Raw genomic sequence first — 20,807 nt, 5'->3', positions numbered from 1 at the left:
ATAATTTTACAAAAAAAAAAAAATTATATTATTACCCCTAATTTTAAGAAATATCGATATAATTTGTCCATAATTATTAAGTTATGATGGACCTTTGTAAATACTTATTTTCAATTAATCACCGTTGATGTATGTATTTGAGATATTTTGCTGAGTACTTTATAATTGAAAATTTATAAAGATTTGATAATAGTATGGTTTTGTTATTGGAGGAAGTTTATGAGTACAAACATGAGTTCCAATTGCATGTTAATTCCAAAAGGATAATCAATTTTGAGGTATTTATATATTTTTAGTAATTACATAAAATAATGGAACTCAACGAGTAAGTAATCAATAGTTGGCAAATACGTATCCATTGTAGTTGGCTTACTAAACCATAGAATATGAAACGATTGAGAATTACTTGAAATAGAGCGATGTAGAACAAAATGTGAATGTATTTTTGAAGCGATTGAATACGTGTAACTTGAAGATTTAGTGTTATGGTTATATAATTTGATTGTGAAACTTTAAACGACCATAACTTTTTATTAGATTGGAGTTACGGGACGAGCCACCCACTGTTTCGTCATGAGGAGGGGCCGTCATTTGCCACAAAATTCCATCGTTTTCGACCACAATTTGAATATAGTTGTCTTTTTGGTTTGATAATTTTTCAGATTATTACTAGCATGATAGGGTATTTTTTAGCTTGAGTCATGGGCTTTGAGCCTATATAAATTTTAGCCAATTTCAAATCTATTTTTCCTAACCTAAAATTAGGAGTTTTTTTTTTTAAAAAAAAGTAATTCTATTAAAAATAATTTAATAATAAACTATTTTTTACTTTATATTTCGAGTTTACAAAAATATTAGAGCCATTCTCTCTCTTTATTCTTTACTTTTCAATTACTTGGCTCCATAATAGAACTCATGCATGTTTACCTTTGTTCGGCCATCATTATAATATTATTCAATGTAAATTACATTGATCATTTATAAGGTTAAAATCATAATTAATTTTTTAATAAAATTAAAAAATATATACTCCATAATATTATATGATTTATATATTGAGTCTTTCAGAGAGCCAAAATTTATAATAAATTACATTTATACCCTCGAGAAGCCTGTCTATAATTTTACAAAAAAATAAGAGAATAATTAGACTTAGTTTTAGGAGGTGTTGACGTAATTTATCCGATTATCAATTCTAACATCAATCATTAACAGGTACTTTATTCAATGATTAATTATATTTACAATCCTCGAAATATATTCAATGTTGAAAGTACCCCAATAATACTTAAAACATACCAAAAAGATCCAACTAACTTAATACAGTTAGTAAAATTATTAGACTTGAGCTGATGTGGTCTTTATGACTATTGAAAATATCCGTTTAAATTATGCTTATATAATGTTTAAGTTGTTATATACGCTTGTAACAAAAAAAAATTATATTAAAAAATAAAATAAAATGTACTGAAAAATAATATAGCATAGATCTTTCCTTTCAAGAGTTTAATTGTAGTTTATTTTAAATTTATTGTTTTCGATTTATTACTTATTTTAGTTTTTACTAAAATGAGTAACAAATCAAATTAATAAATTTAAAATCTCAACTTAAAAACTAAACCTACAATGTTAAACGTATTTGGAAATTTTCAATGATTTTTTCTAACAGTCGTAAATACCACATCAATGGGTGATATTTTATAACAATTTTACCATCGATGTTAAGTCAGTTGAATTTTTTTGGATACTTTATAAATATTATGGAGTTTACAATATTAGATATACTTAAAAGGGTGGTAACCATAATTACTATTTTATTCAACCCAAAGTAAGAAAGAAAGATAGGTAAAAGAAAAAAATAATTACAACGACTATCATTGAGGTTTGGCATAATAATAAATACTCTCTTATCGGTTGAAAAATTATAAATATTCTCATGATATTTGATAAAATTATGTAATTTTTAAATAAATGTACAAAATTGTTAATTTTGCCGTTACTGTATTTTTTAAACAAAAATTAAAAATTTGTAAAGGATATTAGACGGGACGGATAAAAAACTTATATAAAGTTACCCACTCAATTCATTAAAAAAATTTAAAAATAATAAAATTATTAATCTTAATCTATAAGGGCGTTTTGATTAGTTTATCGTAAAAAAATAATTAAAAACATAATAGATTGGGCTAATTATTATACGATTATCAAAATTAGAAGATTATTGATAATTTTTTAAATAATAAAGTAGTATCGATAATTGCAAATCTTCGGGAAGATGGATGTGATTTAAAAATAAAAAATTCAAAAAAAAAAAGAGGAGGAAATAAAGGTATATGCCGGAGGGAGAGAAGGATATTTCTGTAATATCAGCACCACTAAAATTCCTATCCATAAACATTCACTCAAAAATAGCCTATCTCTCGTCTTCCCCAAAGAACCAAGAGAAATGGTGCTCACTCTATCCAACACATTCCTCCACAAGAACCTATCCCCTTCACTCTCCCTCAACAACAAGGTAAATTTATATTAATTACAAAAAAAAACCCATCTTGGAAAATCAATTTAGTGACTTATTCTCAACAATTTTTGTTTTTTCTTGGAATTCACAGGTGAAGGGAGTAGTGGGCGGCAATCAGATGCGGTGGAGCTGCCGGAAGAAGGACATTCACCCTGAGTTCTACGAGGATGCGAAAGTGTACTGCAACGGGGAGCTGGTGATGACTACCGGTGGAACCAAGAAAGAGTATGTGGTTGATGTGTGGTCCGGCAACCACCCCTTTTACCTGGGTAGCCGCACTCAACTTCTTATCGATGCCGACCAAGTTGAAAAGTTCCGAAAGAAATTTAGTGGGCTTGATCAATTTATGGAAATTCCGGTGCTCAAAGGAGAGATTGTGCTTCCTCCTAAGAGAAAATCTGGAAAAGGCAAAAAGAAGTAGTTCAAAGATTGAAGTTTTCTTCTCTTGTTGGGCTGTAATTGTCTTATTTTTGTTCTTGGGATATGAAGTGTAGTGGTTGGTGAATTGGTACTTTGGATTCGTTTCACTGTAATGAGAAGTGATTTCTTGATTCTCCATTTGTTGAATTTGTCTGGATACTTTTTCCATTTACAGCTTGTGTAGAGTGTTTCTTGTGGATGTAGATTTGACAATGCCGGGGAGTTTCTTCAAAATTGAGTTGAATTCAGGTTTCTAGACCAGTGGTTTTCACTTGGCTGCAGATTTTATTCAGACAAATTTCTTTTCAAAATTGAAAATAATAGATGTCTTATTTTTTTCAGTTGCTTTGATTACTGGTAATGTTTTCGGTTTGTCTTTGTGCAGTGATTGATGAGCAGAAATTGGATGTGTAATCTGCTGCTAGTTTGGCAAAGATAAGAATTTCTCTTCTCTATGCATCTTCTCCCTGCAGCAATATGCGTAATCATCTGTAGATCATAATTCCAGTATGCAATAAACAATGTATGTAGTCGACTGAGTTGGATTTATGAACACTTAAAACGAATTAGTGTACTGTTATTTTCTGTGATTTAGATTATCCACATGCATATGTTAGAAGTTACACCTTTTGCCCTCAAATGGAACGAGTAAATTAGTAATCGTTCGACTTTAACATGGTATATGTATAGAATTTTGAGGATTTGCATCTGTTTTCATCAGTAAGTGAACGTGATTGGTATGTTTCACATCAGCATGTTGAGTTTTAACTTTCAAGTCAGCAGGCCACTTATTATCTGAACAAGTTGAGGTCTGGTTGAAGTTAGCCTAATTCTGGTAGCTGGGGTGGAAAGCTTTGGATTAGATTATCGAACACTATATTCTCCACTTGGATGAGATGAGGGAATGTCCCATGACAGAAAACGACGAATCATTAGTTATGATATCCACATTGCAGTCATTTTATATCTTAGCAATGATTTGCAAGATGTAATATTTGGCTGCTAGCAGAGGCAGGTAAATGGAAAAGCAAGGCAACTGGCATTGCTAGAACTTCCATGATTTTGGACAAAGCCGTTGGAATCATTTCCGGTACCCTAGCTTTTACTGTGCTGTCTGAGCCACATTTCATTGAATATATTTTCAGGGTCTTGTACGCTTGTTGCATTGGTCGTAACTCCCTTGTCTTGAGACCTTGCTCTAGCTTCTAATGCAATCGTCGTTGTGACAGGAAAAAAGCTGCGATCGACGCAATGAAGAAGTGAAAGCTCTTGATGCTCTTACAGAATGCATTGGTTTAGGTTGAAATTCATTACCCGGTATGTATTCGTGGGAACTTGATTCAGTTAACATGTCTTCTGTCATAATTCTCCTTTGTTACCTTAGATTGGAAAAAGATACTCTTTGAATATGCTCTAGTGCTTGGTTTCTTGTTTTTGGGCCAATTTTGCAGGCCTGTATACTCTTTGAGCCTAGCCAAACCAAGATACTCGTCCACACTTACATGACGTTACGCCGCCCATTTTGGGCCTAGCCCAATGGGCATAAATCTTAATATCTAGTAGTTAGATGATGGACCCCATTATCCGTAATGTACAGCGGGTCGGGTTAGACTAGGACTGACACGAACTAGCCGAAAAAGCCCAGTTCAGAATTGGTCCAGTATTATTTCTGATTGGTAATGGTGTGGTCTTACGTCTTTAAATGAACTCTAATTGGGTTTATTTTAATATATAGATTTATGCCCATAGTTGGCTCGGTTGAGTTCCCTGAACAGACCTGATTCTGCCTACATATTTTTTTAAGGAATTGAGGTGTTTTTTTTAATAATTAGTTAAATTTATGCATGTTTATGAAATAAATAAATTAAATCACAAAAAAATTTATGGCTGAAAAAGAAGACTATATAATGAACTTAAATAATAATTTGACTAATAAGTTTACGATAATAAATTTAGATAATAACAAGTCTAAAAAAAACTTTACCAAACTTTGAAAAAAATAAATAAAGAGTATTAATAAATTAATGTACGTTGTAGAAAATTTAGTAACACATAAACTAATGTGCGTACTAAACGTTTTAATTTTTATATAAATAATACATAGTTTAAGATATTTAATATTTCAATGCCTAAATAATGCACATATAAATTTACAAAAGAAAATTAACCTTTCAATAATTATATTATCCCATATCTATAAAGTTATGGGAGTGTCACTATTTTTTTTTTTTAATATTTCAAAAATATTAATCAGATCTATCTAGTCCAACCCAATGGATATCGGATCCGAGTTAGATTTGAGTCCAAAAATTTCTCGACGAGGCTTTTCTTGAATTTTGGCGAACTCGTTCCAAACTCGCCCCCGTTGTCATCCGTAGATGGTTCTAAATTCATCAACCAACTTGTTACTACCAAAATCTTGATCTTCCACCTCATATAAGTCAAAATATAGGATAAGACATAAGGAATTGGTCGGAAATCCTAGATTAGATTAGACCTTGTTAATCCCTAAATAAATTTAAAATAAATATAATATATTTATCATGTGATTATTAATTGATATATAATTCAAAGATAATCATCAATCAAATAATAATTATATTGCACTCACTGCGTCGTTGATTTGTAAATAAGAATTATACGAAAATTAAATAATGTCTGAACATTTTTTATTCTTTTGCAGAAGAGAACATTTTTAAATTAATGAAAAAGAATGAAACGTAATGCATTTGAGTTCAATCACAGGGACCATATATAGACTCTTGGACATCAAATCAGAAGACAACTTCTCGTAGAAAACTGGCAATTAATGTCGCACTCGCACCAAAAAGTTAGCAGCATTATTCAGCTGCAAGGAATATTGAGAAAGAAAAAAAAAAAAAAAGTACAAAAGAAAAAAAGGGTTTCATGATCACTACCTAAAAATGGAATATTGTTCTTCAACTTTTAATTAAAAAGTAGTAAACCCTCCAAGAAACGGAAATTAAGGCGCGATTTTTCCGTTTCTTACCACCAAAGGATTCACAAAAATTGCAATCCATGTATTAATTAGATTCACATAGCAAAAAACAATTTATAAGAAAATATGAATCGGTCTACGACACGTAAAACTGTATTCGATTCAAAGTATACTTTTCAAATACTTTCTTTCTTTCTGTTTCTCCCGCCAAAGTCCCCCGAAGCTAGCTCCAAGTGGTGGGGCAAGGCATATGATGCTTCTGCTCATATCTCTAATTCATCTTGTTGATTTTCGTATAGCAAAAATCAATTTGTAAGAAAATTTGGGCTGCCCCACGGCACGTAAACTATATTCGATTCGGAGAATGTTTTTGAAATGCTTCTTTCTTTTTGTTTCTCCTTCCAAAGTTCCTCGAAGCTAGTTCTAAGTTATAGAATAACGCATACGATATTTCTGCTCACATCTCTAATTCATTTGGTTGATTTTGACCACGTGTTTGAAGGGTATTTTAAAAATTTATTAAACTATCTGCGTTAAAATTATGATTTTTCAATCTTGACAGTTAATAATAATTATTTTTCAGAATATCCCTATCATTATTAATTATGACTACATGATTAATATTTTTGTATATATAGAGAGAGTGGGGAGGGGGTGGTTGTAGACTTGTAGTTGTGTGAGATGAGATTAGTACTCTAGTGGGACAACAATTAGAATTTATCCAAATTTCTATCCATAGGAGTGGTTCTTTATGAAAATATCCTGTAATAATATAGTGAAAAAAGGGGTTCACAAAGTCAAAAAAGGAGTGAAGCACAATTTCAGACAGCATTAGATAAGGAAATTGAAGCATTTAAAAATGAATGTAAGAGGGGTACCCCTCACCCCCCCTTTTGCTTTTTCATTAATTTTTTGCAACTTTCACTATGAGATGTCTCAGGAAAGGAGAGCTTTGGGCATGACTACTATTGTTTCCAGTTGTCTTTACTATTCTTTCATTAACTTCAAATTTTTAAGGATGTCTTTGTTTCTCATTCACAAAGTATCCTAAGCTCCTCTACTTATTATTTTTCAAGAAAAATTCTATATTAAATTTTCGTTTCTGAGTTGAATTAATTAGAGCTGAGCTTGTAACATGTAAATCGTACACATATTCATCTTATATTCTTTTTGTTTTTCCTTACATGAATTGTGTGAGAACGTCATATTGTATGGATTACACTAGATAATTTTTGTTATTCGATATTTGTACGTATAATTAGAGAGTATTTTGGCTAAGTTCACTTGAAACATTCCATATACGATAATTAAAGATATTAAAATTTTATTTTAAAGATAAGTTTCCAGCCAAAGTATTTGGATGAATAAGACGTCATAATATATAAAATATTAGCGTATTGGGCATAATAAGTTGTTAATATTATCATAATGACAAAAAATGATATCAAACTATTAAAATTTTAATCATATAAATAGATATTTCTTCTTTTGGGTAAATGAATGTCAATAAATCAGGAATATACCCTAAAATGTGTGATTTGAAAGTGTTGGACTAAATTGATTTTGTAACATTTCATAAATATACCCTGAAATGTGTGATTTGATGGGGGGTGGCTGCAGGAAAAGAGGCTAAAGTGGGCAGCAAAATGATTTCAAGAAGCACCATCAGAACTAAACACAGTATTGTAGAAAAAGGGTAATTATTGTGGTAGATTTGGTGGTGGGTTCTCTTTAATTTCTCTTCTCCAAATTCAGATTTACTCTTTGACAACTTAAATCATCTTTACACCTAATCTCAATCACTCTTTCATCATCCTTATGGCCGAAACTATGGACTTGTGCACTAAACCTCCTTTAATTAATTTTACTTAACCCAAACATTAGCACATCTCGCCCCTCCATCTCCTTTTACGAAAATTCTTACTCGACCTGGTTCGACCCAATCAATTCAATTATAGAGCAAGTATGACACACCTTTTCTGTGATTGATCGTAATACACTTGTCATGTGATTAGTTCAGGATTAGCCAAGTCGAGTCCGAAAATTTCCCCTCCTTCCAAATCTTTCCTCCTTAAAAAGAGGAATCAACTGCTAAAGAAGATCCTCCGATATTGTTAATATAATTGAATATTGTTTACGCAAGCGAGTACGGTTATCAGGGCCCTTTCTGCTAAGTTCTAATTGTTAAGGTTTATAGCATAAGATTGTCGTTGAATTCTGAATCTAAATGAATTTGGGATCTGATCAAACTTAAGTTGGACCTATCTCATTGTCGTTTCTACACTCTATTGTGCATATTTCTTGTATTACAAAATTTTACTTCATTTTCTTTGGGGCTGATCAGGTTGCCTGATCGTTCCCCCACGATAGCTTCGACCTTCATTTGAACAACCTAAAACACAAGGCCGGAGTAGCTAGGGTTGTCCCTCACAAAGCCCTTCTTCATCCTGACGCTCAAATCAAATAATTGATTGGATGATGATAATTTAGAGTTCTTTTTCTTAATAATAAAAAAAAAACTGAATAAAAATAAGGGATAATTACACTTCCTTCCTTGAGGTTCGGTGTCATTACATGTAAATCTCCTGTGATTTGAGAAATTTGATTGTAAAAATATTTATTTAACCTGCAACAAATCAACAATAAACCAAACGAAGGTGTGAACTTTTTTTTTTTTAATATCAGCAAATTCGATGAAATTTGACTATTGGAAGAACTTATTTATTAAACAAAAGCAAAACTCAGAAATACTAAATGTCATAGGGTCTAAAATCAATTTCTACATCATCAGATATAATCTACCCACATAAAACAAGGAAAAATGCATCTTGAAATTAAACATGAATTTCAACTTTCCACCTTCCTGGGGGGGTAAAAAAGCGAAGAGCAACCGTGATCCACCCGGAAAACTTTTTGCTTTTAACTTAATGAAACCCAATACAAACGCGTGTCCAAACGGTCCCTATAATTCTTTTTCTCATCTTTTTGTAAAGTTTTTTCTTTCCTCTCATAAATCGATTATAATTACATCAAATATTAACCAACATATGTCGATTATTAATATAGTTTAATTATTAATATCAAATATATAATTAAAAAATTATTATTATTATTAAAGTATATTAATATGCACATATTAATAAAAACTCGAATCCATAAAATTTTAATTATGGAACCTCAATTGTGTCGATCAGTAGATACCGTTATCAGTGAATAAGTTGGCGTGAAAAAAGGAAAATAGGAAAAGAAATTTAATTCCCTTTTCGAATTCTTTTTGAACAAGTGAAAATAAATAATTAGTTACAGAGTACAATTTTATTCGGTCAAGTATTTTTGGTTACAGTAGGTACAAGGAACCAAGGCACGTGATCGGAACGCCCCTCTCCCCTGTTTGACGGGGCAACAAAAAGTTGCACGTGACTTGTGTGTGTATATGTGTGTGTTCATGCTAAATTTGGCTCGGCCACACGAGGTCACGGTCTTGTCTTTTGAATTATTTTTCTGTTTTTTTTTTTAAATTATTGGTTTTGATTTTTGCTATCTTTTTCAACGAAAATTCGTGACTCTTTTTGCATGCAAATAATTGAGGGCAGAGTTCTTGACGTTCACGTTCGGGCAGATCAAGAAGAGCTGCACCGTTTACAAAATTTTTTATCAAAATCAATTTTGATTAAATCAAATTAATTACAGAATAAGTACAATATATATATTTATATTTTTTAAATTAAATATTTATAATATGATAAGTGTATTATATTTATCATATAATTGATGCATATTCGACTAAATTCGATTTGAGCAATAATTTTCCTACACAACCAAATCAATTATAGTACAACACAGTGTTGTTAGAATTTGCAGTATTATTGTGATGTCTCAAAATTTGAGCTAGTTCACAAGACTACTTTTCATGTTTATATTCATCCTGATCGAAGCCAAATAATATTAAAAATAGCAAGTCGTGGATGACTACAAGACAAATTAATGAGTCAGTGTAGAAACATAGACGATAAATAATATTGTAATGGTTAATTGTATTTTTTAATTAATATATTATTAAATGTATTATTAAATATAATTAATAAAATATTTAAGTATATAATTAGTAATTAACAATTATAATATTAATAAATTTATATAAAAAGAAAAAGAAACTAACATTTTGTTAATAGTGGGCATCATCCACAACTCCAACTTGTGGATGAAGTCCATGATTCCAAGAGTCGTGGATGAGGTCCATGACTCCAATAGAAAAATTAAAAAAAAAAAATCAAAAATATGATCCACGACTTGCTATATTTTTGTTATGATTGAAAAAATAATATTATTTGTGTTATATTATTTATTTATTTTAATAAATAAGCTTATATAGTTTTTCATATATTGTTAATATATATATGTTATGATAATGAAACAAAATAAGATCTTCAAGTTCACATTCTTTCTCTAACAAAAACAACAATTACGCGTACATGAAAATATTAAATTAATAATTTGATATATTATTCAATAATTTAAATGACAAATATTGATAAAAAAAAAAGTAGCATAAACCTCAAGTAAATATTCATATATTTAACAAAATAAAATCATAATTTGCCTTTTTTTTTTTTCCCTCCAACGAATTGGGTACAATTAAATTATGAATTTAAAACAATTAACAATCAATATATATTAATTATCAGTATCAAATATGTATAATCAATCAATAATTATTATTATAAATAGAAAAACCGCTATTAAAATAAATTAATACACATACATTAGTGGGACTCGAATCCATATTTAAGATTATAAGGCTTCAACTTAACTAAGCAAGCTAGGTTTTTAGCCTTTTAATTACAGTAAAGGAGAAATTTTAATTCACATTGAATTTTTATGAATTTAAATTAATTGTATAATAAATAATACACTTATCATATAACTGATGCAAACCTTAATTTGAGTAATAGAATTTCTTACATTTGCGTTCAACAAAATGTCCAATTACCCAACAATTCCTATTTTACTCCTTTCTTAATTCTACACTCTACCTCCTTTCTTATTGTTGACGACGAAATTCAGACATATTTGAGGGTGGACTTTTGGACATGACTTTTGGAGCCATGCATGTCTAATCAAATTATTACACAAAAACACTATGCCTAAATGATTCTTTTGGGTGTTATTAGACTGTAAGTTTGGTAATTTTATACATTTAAAAATATCTCCCAATCACACTTTGACACCAAGTCTTGTTTTCTAATTGATTTTTGAAGTAAGAATAATGAATTATTATTTATTGAAATAAATTGATCGCAGTCATTCCTGTCAGATATCAATATCGAATAAACCATTACAACAGTCATACTATGATTAATAATATCAAAAATATTAAATCAAATCAACGCTTACTATTACAATAGAATCACCACCTACTATTAAAAAAGAAATAAGATCCCACACATAAAGTAAGATTCGAGCTCATGGGACCCCAACTTCGTCAATTTTTATACTCTAGTTGATTTATGAGCCATAATACTTAAGGGTGCAATTAAAATCTGACCTTCGAAAAGACCCTTCTCGACTTCTCCAATGGGGTAAATTCAAGTCTACAAAATAAAGATAGAAAAATAGTAAATTCTAAAATTTAAAATTAGCTCGAATCCGAAGAGGGTTTCGAGTCTATGAGGATCCGCCTCAATTGAATAAATTTAATATATATATATTTAAATTTTATATGTAATTTAGCTAAATTCCTCACCTTTTCTCTATAACTTTTTGCCCCAAATTCATACATTCAAATAGTAAAATTTTAATTTTACCACATAATATATATATATATATATATGAATGAGAAAAGACAATAATGTCGTTATCTAATAAGATTCCTTGATTCGATGAATGATAGGTAATTTCCCTTACTTGGAGGAAGAAATTAATGTCTTAAACCATAATCAAACAATCATGATTGTATTTTCCCACGACGCTTTGGTGTAATCATTTCTGCGTGTCTTTTGGTGATTGCAAATGAGGGAACAATAATCAATGATGTCTTAATTTAGTAGTTAAGTTTAAGATTCAAATCCTATAAACAATTAATTAAACAACTATAAATAAGTTCAAAATTATAAGTTGGGGTCCCACCAAACATATGGATATTTATCTTATTTTAAGATATATATCTATTGAACTGAAGTATTACTTAAGATATTGATATAAAATAAGACAAATATTCATACGTTCAATGATACGTATACACGATCACAAATTAAATTTTGTTCCAATTCTAAAATTTGCCTTTTGTGTAGAGTCCACAATAACCTTTGGGCTACTCAAGTGATCAAATTCTTGTTTATTAATATTATTTATTTGTTTTTTTTTTAAAACGAAGATCAAAATTGATTTTCACTTAAATATAAATAAAGTTTAATTATACTAAAATTTTCTCTAAAAATAGAAAATTATACTTTTCATTAAAAAAAATTTTATATTATACTTACACCCTTTTTAAAAATTCACTGTTTACACTTAATCAATTTTATTAGAATTTGAATTCAAGATGCTGACATTAGCAAAAAGTTAAAAAAGAGAAAAAAAGCTTTTTTTTTTAATTTTATCCCTTATACTTACGGAGAAAAAGATGTAATAATATTAATCTCATTTTCTATATATATATATATGTATCTATTATATTTATCCCTTTATAAGTACAAAAATATGCATTAATATATTAAATTAGGGGCGAAATTCAAATTTTATATAATACTTTTTTGTTTATATCAACATTTTTGTCCAAACCGTAAAAGGGAGTCAGGTGTAAATTGAGAATTTTTAGAGGGAGTTTAAGTGTAAACTCTTTTACGAAAAAATATAATGTAACAATTTTAGAGGAAGTCTGATTATATATAATGTATCATATATCTCGATGTGCTGAATAATATTTCTTTAAACACGTTATTATTTATACTTGTTTGGACTTTTATGAAGTTTGTATTAATCATTCAATCGAGCTGGAATGGGTTCCTTTAAGTCAATCACTCATTGAGATCGAGTAATTTAATATTTTTATATTTTTATTATTCTTTTATTAATTAAAAAATTATATTTACTTTCGGTTTTCAAGTCTAAAAAGAATTTAAAAAAATACGAATAATTTTATGGTTTGCTTACGCAAACTACTCATATTATTTGGATAATTCACATATACCTATAAAAAATGTCAACACCTTTACATAAACTACCTCAGTTTTTTTTTGTCTTAAAAAATATCAACATTATTACACAAACTACACTACCTATTTGACTGTTAAGAATAATTTCTGTAATTAAATAAAAGAATAAGGATAGGTTTTATAATTAAATTATAGTTCAAAGAGTAAATATGATTATTAAAAAAAACAAAAAAAAGTACAGGTGAAATTTAAAGAAGCGTACCAGACTAGTGTAGGACGCGGCACAGGCCTAACCCTCTGCAACACCACGCTCGCGGTTTTCTTCAAACTGCAGTCTTGCAGCTCTGCTAACTGCTAACTACTAACTTTGACATTCTTACAAGAATTAAGAGCTTGCTTAAAATTAAAATATATTTTAACTTAATTTTAGGACATAAAACTTTAATTTATAAATAGAGTTAGTTACGTTAGGACCTATCTGAAAGTGTGAAATTATATTTTCTTTCAAAAAGAATTTAAACGTATATTTACACCCCATTTGAAAACTCACCATTTACACTTGGTCCCGTATTTCGTTAGAATTTTAACGGAAAATACTCACATCAGCATAAAAAGTATATAAATTTATAATTATACCCCTCATTTTATATTTGGATAAATTACAACCATCTCCTTTAGGGGTTGGTGCAATTACGAATACCCCTCATTATTTAAAAAATTTGTAACACTCCCTTGTTGTTTGAAAATTTATAAATATCCCCATCAAATGAAAAATAATTATGGTCCTTAGATAATGATGTAAAAGTTACTATTTTACATCGGCTTTTACTTTTTTTTAAAAAAAAATAAAATATTTGAAAATATACAAACAAAATTGAGTGTGGGTAAAATAAATAATTCATTGACAATATTATTTGAATATGTTATAAAATTCTAAAAAGTATATGAAATTATAGTTCACAATTCAAAAGAGTATTTTGGACAATTCACTATAAAAATTGGATGAAAACCCAAAAAAAATGGTTCGTTGTTAGAAGGATGTTAAAATTTGGGTGATATTTATAATTTTTTAAATAACGAGAAGGTATTTATAATGATGCTAAACCTTAGGAGAGGTAGCTGTCATTTACCCTTAATATTTTCATGTAATAATTTTGTACTTATATAATAAGAAAAATGTAATAATGTCGACCTCACTCCATTTATATGAATATTACATTCATCCCCTTGTACATACAAAAATATATACGATGAAAATGTTAAATAAGGGGTAAAACTAAAAATTTATATAATTATTTTTGTTGATCTTAGCATTTTTCGTTTAAATCTTAAAGGAAATGGATCAGGTGTAAATAAGAAAATTTCAAATGAAGTGTGTATAATTTAAGACTATTCTCGGAGAAGTGTAATTTTACATTTTTAGAAGAGGTCTAAGTATAATTCACCTAAAGATTATTATGTGTTTCACGACTAAAATTAAGACAACGTTTTGCTAAACTTATTTAAAAGATCTCTCATAAAATGTTTTTATAACTTATAAGATGTCAGATCTTGCTCTAAAAGTAAGTTCATAAAGGGTTTTGATCAAATAAAATTATACAAGTTATAAGATTTTAGTAATGATAAATTTATAATTAATTCACAAGAATTTGTTGAGATTTCAAAAATAAATTGCCGTTATTTTTTTTGAAGAGCTTATAAACTCCTATCGTATTTTTAGACCTTATAAGATATTTTTGTAAACAAAATTACTAAATATTTTGTAGTATCTTATACACTTGCAAATATTTTATAAGATATTTAAAAGAGCTTATATATATATATATATATATTCACCTCAAACACCATCTCAGTCTCGGTACTGATGTGATTTATCAAAATTTCATTTTTTAATTTTTTTTTGAGTGGCAGTTACATACATAATTACCAATTATATCAATATCTTGATAAATAAAACAATATATCGGCTCAACCAATACCTCAATATAACTAAGAACAATATCTAAATTACATTACCTCACGTAAAGTGAAACAAACACTCCCATCACAAAAAATTGGACAAACACTCACTTTAAGACGAGATAAATACCCATACGTCTAATAAAACTCAAATTCATAAGTTTAAACTTGTTCATAAAATCATAGTTTTAACCAATAAGCTAAAACATGATTGGTATTCTTATAGTAGTTAAGGATTGATATTTTTAAGAATGTAAAAAGTATTGAAATTTATCATGTCATTGAATTATACTCAACCACACCTTCCAAGAATAATTCAATTGGCATATTTTTTTTTTACTGAAAAACTAGTCAAGTCAACTGAATTGTCAATTATTATATATATAAGCATTTATGTTGGATAGAAGCAGTTTCGGATAATCTTCTTAAGAACGACGACCAAAAATCTTCTTCTTGATCGTAGATTATCTATACTATTTTTGTTAGGGTATTTGAACTTATTTTTATTTATATTATACTAATATAAACTATGTAATCGAATATGTTAAAAGCTCTAAAAAACATTGCACTTATTTCTCTATGTTTTTTTCATTTTTTCAAAAGAAAAATCCCATAAAAAATAAAACAAAAAAAAAGAGTTATATGATTATCAAGTGAAATTCTAATTCACCTGAATCAATTATATAACAAGTGTAATGAATGCACTTACTGTATGATTAAATGACGGTTTAAGAAAAATGACCAATTATATTGCAATTATATCATACTTGTTGTGTGATTGGTTAGATTAAATCCTAATTTGTGTAAAAAAATAAAAAATAGATTAGCAAAAGAGTCTTTCTTTTAAGATTATTCTGTCCTACTTTTTTAAAATAAAAAAATTATTAAATTCTGAAAAAATAAAAGCAATCATTCACCGTTTCCACCCCTCGCAGCAGTCTATTTAAACGGTACCATAGTATGCACACACCCTCCAGTACAAGACCCACTCAACCCCAAAATCCGACCAAAATCCCACGCTTTCCAAACACACACCAACAACGTAAGAATAAAAAACCGCCAATCCATCACTCGGGTCTCCTCGATTTCCCTTTTTGTGTCTATGTATATGATCTCTGCACCTTCAAATTCCACATGCCTTTCCATTCCTTTCTCTTTTCCTCTCCATTTCTCTCCGGGAGTTTCGTTTCCCTTTGATTTTCTCTCCCCCTTCGCCGCTCTGTTTCCGTTCTTGCAGCCCCCGCCTCCCTCGGAACCTTGAAAACAGCAAACATTGTTCACCTGATCGTTGAAGGTCTGAGAGCCCGTTGCAAATTTTTGAGGATTTATATGGAGACACAATTAGTGTTTGATGTCGTCAAGTTTGAGAAGGAAAAGGCTATAGCCAGGTTCAATCGCTTTCGCAGAATTGCGAGGTTATGGCAGATTTTCGAACTTGTGGTGGTTTTCGGGCTGATTTCGTGGTCGTCGGCGCGTGTGCCGGCGGTTCTGAGGGTAGCGGCGGCGTGTTTTGTTGAGTTCTCCGCTTATCTCTTCAACCACCATGTCGTTTTCCTCATTGGAAACGCCATCATCGTCCTGCTGTTCGTGCTTTGCCGCCAGAATGACTCCGCGAGTCTCTCCGGCGAAGGGGATTTCTACGAAGACTACGTTAAACACAGCGAGGCCGCTCGTCAACCCGAGTCTACTCCGTCTCCGACGCCGGATACGGCTTACAGTCCTCCAACAGAAGTCGTTAGCGGGGGCGGCGATGAGGAGAAGCAGATGGTAGTGTGCACGGAGAAGACGACAGCGGTTTCGCAATGCGACGACGTGACGGCAGCGATAGAGAAGGCGACGAGGCAAATAAGGAAATTCCAGAGGACACAGTCAGAGAAACTGAAGCGAGAGATTGGCGTACGGCCGCAGGCGGAGCTCCGGAGATCGGAGACACAGAACCGGCGGAAATCAGTGAGTTGCGGTGAGCGGTTGGACGCGTCGGAGATTGAGAGACTCAGCAGCGAAGAGTTCCGGCGCACGGTTGATGCCTTCATTGATAAACACTGGTGCAAAAAGAAACTGAAATAAAACCCATTTCGAGAAAAATGAAAATGAAAATGAAAATGAATGTAAGAAAAAATGATGTTGGGAGAAGTACGTGGATGAATTGCCTAATCCGCTGTTTATCTGGAATTAGTTGCCCAATTTTATCCACTTTTTCTTATTTCTTCTTTTAATGTTATGATCTTCTTCACTGTCTTGACTGTAGTTATCTTTGTTGAATATATATATATATTAAGGATAATTACACTTTCCTGCCTTAGGATTGCTTAAATTAAATGTAGACTCTCTTTGGTTTGAAAAATTACAATTAATTTAATACTCTAAAGTATGCATCCATCTTATAAATAAATTTCTTTTTTAGCCAAAATTTATTGAATTTACTGATATTAATATAAAAATAAATAAAAATTAATACTTACCCTCAATTAATTTATTACTGATTTACTGTTGATAAAAAAAATTCGGCTAAACTACCCTTGTAACGGTCAAGATATACCTCTTCACATGTATTAACGAGTGAAGATGTATGAGGATAATTTGATCATAAAAAGATTTTTTGACCTCTAATAAAACAGTAATAAGTCAATTGAGTGAATTTTAACTAATATAGGAACTTATTTAGTAGATGGAAGCAAACCTCAGGGTAGCAGATGGAAGCAAACCTCAGGTGTAGTATATATAATTTTTCAAACTATACGGGTCTATGTGTAATTACAGTAAACTTTAAGGGAGGTGAATATAATCATTCCAATATTATCATGAGTTTCGACGTATCTGTACTATTTACTATGGAGAAAGTTTGAAGTAATATTCGCGTAATCGGCACTAAAATAATTATTTGGTTTCATTGTTAGTGTTGTGAATAACTTTTGAGTTAATTACACTTAAACTTTTTATAAAAATATAAAACTATATTTTTCTCTCAAAAAATTTTAAAATTACACTTACACCCCTCCAAAAATTCTTTATTTACACTTGACCCCATTCTATTAATATTTAAATGAAAAACACTGATATTTTTCGCACAAAACCTAACAAAAAAGGATTAAGTGTAAACAATGAATTTTTTAAAATATGTAAGTGTAATTCGAAAATACTCCCCTCTCTTCCACTTTTGTGAACCTCGATGTGAATTTAAAATGATTTAGAGAATAAAAAAAATACTTTTGAAAAATACTATTTACTATGACTATTTGTTATTAATTGTGACAATAATTGTAATTATATGTTATGATTGTTGCAGTGTAGTACATAGTATGTGTTTCCATGTTGGGAATATAAGAATATTTAAATTATGAGGAATTTAATTACATTACCGTCCACTAAATTATGATTTATCTACACAAATCATTCTTCGTTTTGGACAAATTACACATACATTTATTAGAAATATTAATATTATTTACATAAATTATCCCTATTTTTTGAAAAATTACAGATACACTCTAAAAAAAGTGAACATCATTACACAAATTATTCATATTTTTTAACTGTCATTAGTTAATCATTGCATAAAAGATAAGAATTATTTATATAAAAAAATATATAAATCAAGGTGTAACTATAATTATGGCTTTGAAAATTCTTGTTGGTTTGGCTTGTGGGAGGAAGGAAATTCTTATGTAAATAATAGGCTACTAAAATTCAATAATCTTGTAATTTTAAATTAAACTAATATTAATTATTATATTAAGACATGGGATAATTGCACCATGCAGACGAAATTATCATGTTATATGGGGAAAGATATACCTTCTCATACGAATTAGCGTGTGCCGATGTACAAGGATAACTTGGTCATAAAAATTTATTTAACCTACAATAAGTCAATAATATATAAGTCAATTGGGAGGTAAATATTAATTTTTATTCAATTTTTTATTAATATAAGCAAATTCGATTAATTTTAACTAACAGAGGGATTTTTTTGTTGTTGATAAAAACAAATGCCTTGGGTATCTAATATAATTTTCAAATCGTAATGGGTCAATGTGTAATTACATTAAACTTTCGAAGTTGACAGCGTAATTATCCTTTAAGACATCAGTAAGTAGTTCAATACACCTCGTTAGACGAAGGTATCGAATTACAAATTTGTAATCTATAATAATAATGCCCGTGTATTGATAGAATTGCATAATTTACATCAATATCAATAAATTAATAAATACATCGATTCGATCAATAAACCACGTTAAGTTGCATGTGACAACATATTTTGATTAAATTTTTAGTTGGATAAATTGAAATGTTGATGAAGTAGTTAGATCTTCCATGATAAGGTAATTAAATAAATTATGGAGTATTATAATCCTAAACTAAGATTATAAGGTCAGATGATTACAACATAAACCAAGAATTAACAAATCTTGAAAGAGGAAAGTAGTACAAGCAATCAGCTGCTGCCTACATGCATCTTTGTCATTATATATATGTGTGTTGGCTTAGAAAAGAATGGCCAGTATTCGGCGGGGTACAAGTAGCTTTATGGACCCATTCCATATTATAACTTCTTCTCGTCCCCATCTCATCTTTCTTATTTGGATGTTGTGTTTAATTTTTGTTGGGTCATTGCGACCCGTTGATCCGGATCGTTCAAAATTATGTTACATGAACCTTTATATATATGAATATTTGATTCTATAAATGTGAAAAATATAAAGACCTAATATTCGAAAAATTTGTAAAAATAAAGTATTAATTGCACTTCCTGTGATATGAAAAAATTTCAAAAAACCCCTTTAAACTAGAGTTGGTGGTACACGCGCATTGACTGTTAATATGTGACTGAAAAGTGTATTGTGTTTTCTGACAATTTAGCCTTTCTCTCTAATCTAATAAATATAGTATTATATATATGTATATATATTATTTGATATATAATATATAATTTAATATATCTTAATATAATATATAAATATTTATTAATAATAAATAAATATTAATATTTTTAATATATCAACTGTGTAATTATATTAATATTTTTAATATAATAATCTAATTATATTAAATTAATTAAAGTTTTTTTTTAAATGGCAGCAGCAACTGCACCCTCCTCACCCTTGGGCGACGGCGTCACCCAGCAGCGAGGCGATCGTCGCACCCTCTTCACCCTCCTCAAAACCAGTCGCCCCCTCTGCAGAAGGCGGGGTGGGGGTGGGGGTGGGGGGAAAGACACCAGTCGCCAGATGACACCTTCGCCCCCTCTGTGGTGGGGTGGGGTGGGGTGGGGGTGATTTATTATTTTTATAAATAATAATAATGCATATAATATAATTATTTTCAAACATCTAACTCATTTTCTAAAGCTATGTAGGATTAAAGCCCCGAAAAAATATTCAATTGGAATGTCATGTCATTTTCTCTGTCAAAAATCAAAGTTCCAGCATCGAAGGACTAAATTTCATCGATTTTGAAACATAATGGACTTACAAAAAATAAGCATAGTTGTCGAACTAAAATTAATATTGAGCATATTTAATGGACTAAAAAAATAATTTTCCTATATAAATTTTATTTTTATATATTATAGACATATTACAAGTATATTTTAATTAAAAATTTATATTTTATATTATATAAATATATATTTTCTCCTCATATATATGGAGGAACATTTAACTCATTTTCTCTAAAAACAGGCCTAGATTGACTAGGAAACAAGGCGAATCATAATTCATAAAATAAGGGTGATTTTTTATATTTAAATTTTTACAGAATTTTTTTTATATTTTCGTATATCACAAAAGGTCCA

The 20,807-nt window shown here is 29.7% G+C and overlaps 2 protein-coding genes across 2 annotated transcripts; both read left to right on the top strand.

Annotated features, from left to right (window-relative positions):
• Window positions 1–2,359: 2,359 nt before the first annotated feature.
• Window positions 2,360–3,076, top strand: EMB2184 (Ribosomal protein L31). The gene is made up of 2 exons (XM_011085355.3): window positions 2,360–2,515; window positions 2,610–3,076. Exons 1-2 carry the CDS (start codon window positions 2,447–2,449, stop codon window positions 2,937–2,939), a joined length of 399 nt encoding a protein of 132 aa, XP_011083657.1. The 5' UTR covers window positions 2,360–2,446; the 3' UTR covers window positions 2,940–3,076.
• Window positions 3,077–15,978: 12,902 nt separating this feature from the next.
• On the top strand, window positions 15,979–17,294 carry LOC105166116 (uncharacterized). Its single transcript, XM_011085354.3, has one exon. It carries the CDS (start codon window positions 16,340–16,342, stop codon window positions 17,075–17,077), a length of 738 nt encoding a protein of 245 aa, XP_011083656.1. The 5' UTR covers window positions 15,979–16,339; the 3' UTR covers window positions 17,078–17,294.
• Window positions 17,295–20,807: the final 3,513 nt, after the last annotated feature.

The sequence above is a fragment of the Sesamum indicum genome, linkage group LG7, assembly GCF_026168435.1.
Source record: "Sesamum indicum cultivar Baizhima isolate 11 linkage group LG7, ASM2616843v1, whole genome shotgun sequence".
Lineage (NCBI taxonomy): Eukaryota > Viridiplantae > Streptophyta > Magnoliopsida > Lamiales > Pedaliaceae > Sesamum > Sesamum indicum.
This window is presented reverse-complemented; position numbering and strand designations above follow the sequence as displayed.

Bases quoted from the DNA above. Each gene is read 5' to 3' on its own strand.
- EMB2184 (XM_011085355.3), top strand. From the start codon at position 2,447: ATGGTGCTCACTCTATCCAACACATTCCTCCACAAGAACCTATCCCCT. The intron at 2,516-2,609 runs GTAAATTTATAT...TGGAATTCACAG, and splicing joins CACTCTCCCTCAACAACAAG to GTGAAGGGAGTAGTGGGCGG.
- LOC105166116 (XM_011085354.3), top strand. From the start codon at position 16,340: ATGGAGACACAATTAGTGTTTGATGTCGTCAAGTTTGAGAAGGAAAAG.